We start from the raw sequence: 10,242 nt of genomic DNA on the forward strand, positions 1-10,242 counted from the left end.
ATATATATCGTCTGTTCCGTTTAAACGGAAGTTTTAAAACAAGAGGGGATCACCCCATTGAATACATCAGGACCTGTCCTTCAGGTATTCCGAGTGTATGTTGAATTTTTTTTATATTAGTGTGGAAAAAGGGGGGTTGAAATTTGTGAGACTTTCTGCTCATTAATTACACTTATATTTCTTTATAATAAAAGTATGATTCCCTGGAGGAGCAACTCGTGTTAGTTTAATGCAAATTATTATAATCTTAAATATGAATTGATTGCAGAGGGTGGTCTCATAAATAAAGGAATATGGCTTATCTGGTGACAGGGTTGGAAGTCTCGCTGCCGCGGTTGCTTCTGCGTCCTATAGCCGATTACCTCGTTCAGGTGTGCGGTGGGCGAAATGGTGAAAACCATAAAATCGCCTGGTGTCAGAAAGACGTGTATCTTCCTCAAAGGCTGGCTAGCATTTCCTGGACTCTGGCGTACTATTAGGAGCAGGACAGGTCCTAGCTTGCATGGTGCGTAGTTAGGGGCGGCATTGATATAAGCATAACCCTACTTAATATTGTAACAACAGTGCACCATGAGTAAGCAAAGACATTTCCGAAGTACTCTCCGGTAGTCGAGGAGAGGGCAGATAGAGGGATAAGGAGAAGAAGAAAAAAACATAAGTAATTCACCTTCCTTCTATATATGATTCGCACCATCAACATCATAAATCTGCATATCCAAAGTTTTCATAGACCCTAATTAAATTTAATTACCATACCTCAACCATGAATGTTTGTTTCGGCCATCCTTAAAACCCTGTAGTTACGATAAATATCCTCTCTTGTTCAACTAACCTATGGATTGTGAATTTCTGTTACTTTATGCCTTTTTTTTTCATTGAAATGAATTTCAATAAAGTCCACAAACAATATCCAACCACCCAATTAAAAGTAAGGTTGGCCTAAGGGTGTGGGCGCACTTCATATAGTTTCTATTAAACTAATAAAAAATAGGGATAAAATAACTTGTTTTTTCCCCGTGTTCTTGAGTTATTTGATTCACATGAGTTGTGATGAGAAAGGATTTTCAGTATATTTAATAATAGGATTTTTACTAAATTTAATAATTGACTGTTCTATTCTTATATATAAATTAATAAGGTTATTAAAAATATATAACATTATTTATTTTTTCAGGTAGAGGCGATGTATCGCGGGGGGGCGGGGCCGGTGAGGGGCTGAGGATGAGGCAGGATGAGCTGGCTCCGGCCGCCGCCCGCCCCTGAGCCGCTCACACAGGTCTCTGTCCTAGCGCCCAACAGCCACCACCCCAATGGACCGTCCCTACTCCCCGGTAAGTATTTCTATAATATATAATCCAATATGATAACTGCAAACTAAGGTCCCAATAATATATAAACACATGATATATACTATTATATTATATATACTAATCCCAAAAAATAAGAGCTTTAGTTTGAAAACTATCAAAAGGAACTATTATAGTATCGGTAGTATAAAACAATTACTAATGTCATCAAGCGGCTATTGGAGTTTATCACGGCTATTGGAGCTCCTCTTGATGACCAAAGATGTCACTTTGGTCATCCAGAGGAGCTCGAGTCAGCCGATAACATAACCACTTGGATTTCGGGTAATACATTCGAGTCTTCAGTTGAAATTTCATAGCTTACAAATGAGTAGTAAGGGTCTACCAATGGTCTACAAAGATTGTTCCCAGCAATGGGAAAAGAGCAGAGACGAGGAAATCAAGAGAAAGACATGGAAACATTCAGCATGATTACCTACCCACTAACTAACTAGAGCAAGTGTTTCTCTACATTCTTTTTTTTCCCCTCCTCACTCAACCTTATTTCTGGATAGTGATCTTCATCATTAACTTCAACAATACGATAAAACCAATTAATCCAAATTTACTAAACCAACAAATACAAATATTTTTCTTTGGCAATCCTCTGAACGTTTGTAATATATTCAATAAAAGCCAATTTTTTTTTCTTTTCAAGTTTAATTAATTTTTTAAATATTTTTACCACACATCCCAGAAAAAATAAGTAATAGTATTGAAATAATTTGTAATTGAAAAAAAAAGGATTCAGTGCTTGGAATTGGGTTGAAGGTATTGAATCCTTTACTTAAGGTCTTATTTTTTTTAGGTAATTTGGTAAAAAAAACCGTTCATAATTTAAAATGTATATTTCGTTTTAAAGGTGATACATGTACCAAGTGGAATTTTTGCGAAATTACCACATGCATTTTTTAAGACCTTGTTTTTATTTTATTTTTATTCTTTTTTAATGACAATGTTCCCAGCCATATCCTCGAAAAACATTGATACCCATCTTTCTATCATCGTCAGAGATAAATCACCTTTCACCTAATTATTTATTCAACCTAAGGAACAGATTGGTTATTATGTCCCATTATTTTCCTTTCGTTTTGCCTGGCTCTTTAATGCTCTTTTAGAGTTTATCACTATTATACTCAACCTATCAGCGTTTATTTTGGTCTAAACACTTTAAGTCTTTAAAGATTAAAATAAATATAGTTTGACGCTATAGCTATGATCAATTTTGGAGTCCAGAAGGGGTATAATTGATCGACTTTACGCCTGTTGTGACGTCAATAGACGAGTGAAATTACCACATAAACTATAGTGACTATTGTTTATTAATTTATCACCCTACCTTGCGTGTTAAATAATTCCGATGTTTACAGCACTGAGAAAGAACTTATACGTTCGCTACACGAATCAGGGTATTTAAGTGCAATTAGCTATATTTAATATTGCATATTTGAAGGTAAATGCATTTTTTTGAAAGATTTCATTGAAGCAATAAAAAAATAAATAATAATAATAGAAATACATATACAATTTTACAGAATAAATCATAGATAACAATCGAAGGTACATTTACAATGAACAAAAAAAAATTTAACGAAATCAGTAATTTACTTCTTTTCCGAATTTTCCGGCTTTTCATCTCAGCTTTTAATCCCTTTTAAGCAACACGGTCGCAATCAGTTTCACTTCTGTTTGTTTTTTATTATCTTTACAAGTTTTAATATTAAATATTATTTTAAACGCCGAAATAAGTGCATCGTTTTCTTCAAATTTTGAACTTTAAATAGAAAACATGTATGAAATATGTTGGAAAATATAAAAAATGTTGAAAATCAGTAGTATGATACTTAGGAATAATCTGCCTTTTATTACAGCCATCTTAGTTTTATGTCAACTAATTTTCCATTCGATCATTTTAGGGAATAAATTTGTTCTTCAACGAATGTTCGAGATATTAAATCAATTAAAAGGCAGTGCAACCGAGGTACCAGGACAAATAGGAGAAAATTTTAAAGATAATTACTAGTGCATGTACATTTTTCCCCATCACGCTTGTTGATAGAGAAATTATACAGTACATTATATAAATATAAAACTATTTTAAGCGATAGAAGATTACGTATATATTTGAAAAATAAAAAAATCATGAAAATGTATTTTTTTTTTCAAAATTAAATTATACAAGTTGTTCATAATTAATTATATTGTATTTCGTGGTCATTCAATCAGTCAAACTATCAGGAAACATTCGCAGGTAAGTTTTGAACTGATTGACCGTGACCTACGAACCTCTAATATGGGGTTTAAGGTCAAATACAGTAGTCTATAAATACATCGAGTTAATCTAGTTGGGATCACGAAACGTGGCGTCATTACACGCTTTGATCATGTGGCGTCATAACACGCTTTGATCATGTGACGTCATCTCCCCAATTTGTAACGTCCATTCAGTGGGCCATTCATTGAACAATGTGACGCAACTATGATATAAGAAATAAAATGTTAATAAAGCCACTTATTGTGTTATATTATTTGAATAAACGTAGACAGAGGATGTAAAATTAACTTTTTTTTATTTGTTTTGTTTTTATATGTTTTTTACAATGAACCTTTCTTATTAAACGTTAAAAAATAAATCAATCTCCTTTCTCTTAAAATTTGAAGTTTTCGTCTCAAAATAAGTATGAATCTAAAAAAGCATTTAAAAACATGTCGACTGTCCGTCGTCCGCGACTTTTATTTAAAACTATTAGGCCTAATATAAAATATTATTGTGTAAATTAAGCATAATTAATTTAAATAATTAACTATTGTTTAATAATTTGTAATGGTTTGATGTTGGTTTTGTTCGGTTGAATATACCATTGAAATGCGATAAAATGGTAAAGTCATGCTTCATCAAAGAAATTTTTTTTTTAATTTTAAAGTAGGTAAATATAAATAAGATGTATTCATATGGAAAAAAATTAGATACATTTTTCAATTAGTTAAATTTAATTTAATTAAAGTTGTATGAACTCTTATAAGAATACAAACTATTTATAATAATATAACTACAATAATTTATAAAAAGACAATTATATTTTGGTGAGTCTTTTTGGGTGTGAAATGTATTAGTATTTAGTTTGATATTAATATAACCAACAAGAAAAGTTTGTTTTTAAGATTTCTAGTTAGGCACTATTAAAAAGACCCAGCCCCTTCTATATACGGAGCTACAGTGCCAGCATAGCAAAACTGTTAGGCAAGTACAGTAGCCCACAAGCCTCAAACGGGAAGAAGTTGTATCAGTACATTATTCAAAATTTTAAAATGTATTTATTGTTAAACAAAATATTTCACTTCCTCAGGTATATAAGTCGCCGCCTTACCTGGAACCACCATATCAACTTCAAACCTACGCTAGGTTAGCAATGTTATATCTTATTCTAAATAGAAAATTCAAATTAAGACCAGCAGCAGCTATTCTTATTTTTTAAAACAATTCTCAAGCCACTGCTGATGTATGGCTTTAAAGCCTGGGGAGCAGGTGGCAGGGCATTGGAGTAGGCCATTTCAAAGAGACCCCGAGAGCAAATAAGTTTATATACGATAAACAAATACTTACGGGTTCTGAATGGTCCAATGCCCTGAAATTGAATATAAATTATGCACCCCTATGTGGAGTCCCAGGTATCAGCGGACAGGATAGAGAAGTTGGGTCCTTCTGTCGCAAATGCAACAGAGAGCCAGAAACACCAGCACATTTGCTGGGGAAATGCCCCAAAAACTCCCTCCTCATAACACACACGCCGACATCATGTAGTGAAATACGAGTTAATGAAGGTCCTAAAAGAAAGAGATTTTGCCTGCTTTGACGAGGTCTACTGTGTAGATACGGATGGATCCACAAGATATGCGGATATAGTTGCTTTTCCTAAGAAGGGGAAGTTGGCAATCATTCTGGATCCCACCGTGAGATATGAAAATAACGACCTTGACCAGGCAAATAAGGTAGATAGGGAAAAGAAGGAAATCTATGATAAATGTATCCCTTTCCTCAAGGAGAAGTTCCGTGAGGGCTTCGGAGAACGAGACTTCAACGTGAGAGGCCTCTGGTTCGGAGCCCGTGGAACGATTCCCAGCACAACTAGGAGCTTCATGGAGGAGCTCGGGGTCGATGTCCAGGACGTGGCTAGGATGGCAGAGAATATAATACTTGACTCCCTGGGAATCATCCACCACCAAATGCATGGAAATTAATGAGTGGGGGAGTTATCCATAGGAGGGATGTCATGCATGCATCGCATATCTTATTTGTTGTTTTATTTATTTACTACTTTATTATTTTTGATATTCTATTATTTGTTATATAGGGGAATTTGTTGATAAAATGAAATAAGGGTTGTAAAATGGAGGGGAAAGAAAAAAAGGAATAAATTGAAAAGCTTGTATTTAGTTTGTAGACTGGTATTAATTATAAAAGAATACTGTGGAAAAAAAAATGTTATCTTTCTATTATATTGTATCATACAAAAAAATGTAATTTATATATGTCCGATCACGGATTGATCAGTATGCTTTGTAGTGTAGCAACCCGATGTATTTGGGCAGCATGAATAAATACATTACTTTCTCTTCTCTATAGTACTCGTGTAATACTCAATCGGTGCTCCATACAAAGCTAGAATTAACCATTGCAACTAATCACAATTATTAAAGTAGAAAATCTGTTTCTCGAAAGGAAGATTTATACTATACTTACACCGCTTTGACAATTGATTCCTTAGTCCTATAAACTGTATATTAATAATAAATATAACCTTAAACAGCTATAACTGTTTCAAAAGTATTATCTTCATTCCTCTAGCTCATTGTAGAATGAATGTTGGTTTATACAACCCATATTTAGTCACAGTAAGAAATAATAATAAAAAATAAATAAAAAAAAACATCAGAGGTAAGGTTCTTTAACTAGTGAAATACATTTTAAAACATATATCATTGGCATGATGATTATAAATATTTGTTACAGTTTTTCATTAAATATAAAAAGCGACGAAGCAAATTTTTTTCCCGAGTTCATTTGCAATTCAAATCCTCTTATATCTGAACCGAACAGTGGAGTGCTCAACTGCTCAAGATTAGATCGATTAAAAGTAGAATTAAATTTTATATTATTCACATTTCGTCTAAAACTATGCAGTATATATAAAGTCCAACGTGTTTATTGTAAGATTTTACAAAATCCTTTTTTTTTTTTTTTTTTTTTTTTAGATTCCGCACGTTTTTTTAATAATAATTTCGATTACATTGAACTCGTTAAAATAATTGTCGGACTAACTTAAACCAATTAGCTCCTATGTAGCATAGGAGCTAATTGGTTTAGGGGGCTTAGTATTCCAAGATCAGCCAAGTTAGCTTTTCAGTTTTTGTAATATGTTTTTCGTTAACTGTGTAAATGCGTTGTAGATGCTCATCATGAGGTGAGATTCAGCACAGTGGAGCTCTTCAAAGCTATATCGATAGTCACTTTACTTATTGCAAGCACTATACCAAGTTTCTTTATACTCATTTTTAGATATTTTTTAATTGTTATTTAATATCTTAAGTTAAACTACTTATTCTATATATATCATAAAACTATATATTTTTTTCTTAATTCAAGGAATGTTTAACTTGCTTACAGAGAAATATTTCGTTAATAAATAATGATATGTTGTAAATAGTGACCTCTCAATAAGATTATTTTTATTTAAGTGACTATCGATATAGCTCTTCAAAGTTAGTCACTTTACTTATTACAAGCACTATACCAAGTTTCTTAATTTTCCGGATTACCATGTGCAATAGTTTTTTTTCTGCGGACCCTTTTAACATTAATTTTGAGCGCTCTTAAAATGAGTTTTTGTTTTGAAAGATCTTTATTGTCTGTATTTTTACTATCGATCTGCAATAAAACCTAGTCAGGGTGCCTTATTCATATGCATATGAAGCGTAACGAACCATCACTAAATCATGGCCTCTTCCAACACCTCTGTCACTTTTTCCTGTCATCCGATTATTTTTATTTCGTAAGGTTCTAGTATTTGTATGGAGACTATTAAGCCATTTGAGGTTGGTTGTCCTTACTCTTTAGTTTGATTAACGACCTGTCTTTCCACGGGATTCAATTGTCCTTCCAGGAATGAACATACATTGTTCATCTCAACCTTACACCTTGACTTTCAATATTCGTGTCCTTGAAGAAGTCGAAAATTTCCATATCACCCTCTTTAATTGGGCAGAAGATTTTTCACAATATTTCTTTTTTTAAAATGAGTAGTCAATTTGTGTCAACCTAAGTCAATGCCCAAGGTTCGGATCCATAAGTGAGGAATAAGGTTGGTAATATGCTTATTTTTGAAAAGTTTTTTTTTATTTATTTATTTAATGTAATTTACAACTGTACAAAATAATACAATAAGTAAATATGTTGTATGTTTCATATACACTTGAAAATCTTGGGAAGGAACCACCCATTGGTGGTACTTAAAACGTTAATTTAAATTAGAAGGTCCCGTGGCCATCTTCTTTTCAGACGCCTCGGAGGATTATCAGGGATTGTTAAGGATGTAAGATTAAGAATTAATGGGTTAGGATGGTTAAGAAGTTTGGAATGAAAAGACGCATATCTGTTTTGGGCCAAATCTGCAAAGAATGGGAAGTTAAGGTCTTTGTGAATGAGTTTATTTGTAACGTAATAAGGAACATCAAGGATTTTACGTAGGATTTTGGATTGTAAGGATTGGATGCGGGAGGAATTTGATGGTTTGGTGGAGCCCCAGAGCTCAATTCCATATGTCCAAATTGGTCTGATTATCGTAGTGTATACTAATTTTTTGTAGTGAATGGGAAGTTTAGAGCGTTTGTCAAGTAGGTGTTGTAGCAATCGGAATCTACGAGCAATTTCTTGTCGTTTCAGTCTTGTGTGTGGATTCCAAGTAAGTCTCTTTTTTAAAAGTTAAATAAGCCCAAGAAGGCTGTTAATCTACTAACAGGTGGATTTACATTTTACTTATAGATTTATTCATTTTCCAATTTGATTAATATAATTTCAATAAATTTATAAATTCAAAATAAATAAATGAAGAATTATAGTCCGATTTAAAATGATTGACTCAAGCTACAATGATATAAAACTGAGTTGTTTATTAAATATTATCAGCCAGATTTATGATATAAAAATTTATAGTTTATATGTCGGTTTTCGATATGAATTAAGATTAATAATAAGATATGATATAATAAGATATGAATTAATATAATAGTTCTAGTAACATAAAGCAATCGGTAGAGATGGAAGTTTAAGAATATATGATTCCGACGATGACGTTAAAGCTTCCATTTGAATACTACAATACGGGTCCACAAGAAGGAATCCATCCATCAAGAATAGGATAGTAAAAAGGGATGTTGCCATTTAAGCAGCTATTTCGATAAAGTGCGCCTCAAATAGCAATAAGTCGTAGAGAAGGAGTAAGAAAGTAGGTAGAGATACAATTTGCATCCTAGGAAGTAGAAGCAGTTTGCAACAGAGAAGGGAGAGTTACTTCAACAGTTGGGAAGGACCAAATGGCCAAGAAGGATAGTTCCATAAACATCTTAAGTAATTTGTATTCAATGGCTTACGGAGGACATAACTGTAAGAATATATTCAACCCACAGTACATTTACATAAGCCGCTGGTTATGAGCAGTAAGTGCAGGACTGGTACTGGTAAACATGGTTTTACATAAAATTGTTATCGAGAGCAAGTTATAAATTACTATTGGCGGGAGCAGTAACCATCTCCGGCTTCCGTTTTATTATTAGTAAGGAATTTTTCTTAGACTAGCTTTCAAAAGTTTTCTGAAAGTATTCTTATTTATTTTCATTGGATGGAAATGATATTCAAACGGAAGAAATGCATATATAGACGCCTATTGTTTATCGATAAGAATTATCATCAAATTTGCTGACTTTTTTAAAAATTAACTTTCTCCTCTTCGCCTTGCTCTTCGGCAACCTTTGCTGATCTGTCAACGTGTGAATTTTATTTTTATTTATTTTTTTTACTTAATTTTAAGTACTGAAAAAGGCCATTGTAATCTCAAAAAAAAATTATTAATCTTACTAAATATTCGTCCATTCAGGAATCATCGGGGTATTAATGTACAATAAATATAATTGGTGTTCGACTCCAAACATGAGAATGGAGTTTTTTGTGTATTTAAATTGATGAATAATCTCCACCTTTTGGTATCCTGTTTTTGTTAAATATATTTTTTTTAAATGAAAATTTACTACTGTGGCGAGGGGCAACTAATGAATAGAAAAGAAGTGGCAATTTAGTACATAGGTAATAGTAACATCTGTAACTGAAATAATAATATTTAATTTATGTGTATTACACTTTAAAAATGTTATTTATTTTTTAATTAAATTTCTATCTCTCTTCCTCAATTAGTGCCACTCCCTTATAAGTTGAACTAAATAAAATATATTTTCTACATAAAACAATCATAGAAAAAAGTTACATAAAAAAAAAAAAATCAATTATGACAACAATGGAGCTCTTTTCAAGGGATAATTTAAACATAGCGACGTGTCCTATAAGCGGATAGTTTTATTTTACCCAGCGTCATACAATTAATTTTATATTGATATCAAATTAATTAATCAGATCTTCTATTAAACAGAAACGGACACATATTAAGTCTTTTTGTTTTAAATAGATGACTCTTAACTGGAATATATGGGAAAAGAAAGATGCCATTTCTTGGATTTACAGATGGTTATAAGTAGGGATAGGATTTTTATGTGCTAAAAAATCCGAAATATGTGCTAATAAATTGTCAAATATTTAAAAAATATGTAAATAATATATATTTATAAATTT

General features: G+C 32.2%; 1 protein-coding gene across 4 annotated transcripts in view; it reads left to right on the top strand.

Moving 5' to 3' along the window:
• LOC106686667 (cyclic nucleotide-gated channel alpha-3) overlaps positions 1-10,242 on the top strand; it is a 358,981-nt gene that overhangs the window by 79,436 nt on the left and 269,303 nt on the right. For all 4 annotated transcript variants that reach the window (XM_067052577.1, XM_067052578.1, XM_067052579.1 and 1 more), the window contains exon 2: positions 1,175-1,331. In XM_067052577.1, the coding sequence (XP_066908678.1) occupies positions 1,232-1,331 (100 nt within the window). In that variant the 5' untranslated portion in view covers positions 1,175-1,231. The remainder of the gene's footprint in view (positions 1-1,174; positions 1,332-10,242) is intronic.

The sequence above is a fragment of the Halyomorpha halys genome, unplaced genomic scaffold, assembly GCF_000696795.3.
Source record: "Halyomorpha halys isolate HHAL.00 unplaced genomic scaffold, Hhal_1.1 Scaffold859.1, whole genome shotgun sequence".
Taxonomy (NCBI): Eukaryota; Metazoa; Arthropoda; class Insecta; order Hemiptera; family Pentatomidae; genus Halyomorpha; species Halyomorpha halys.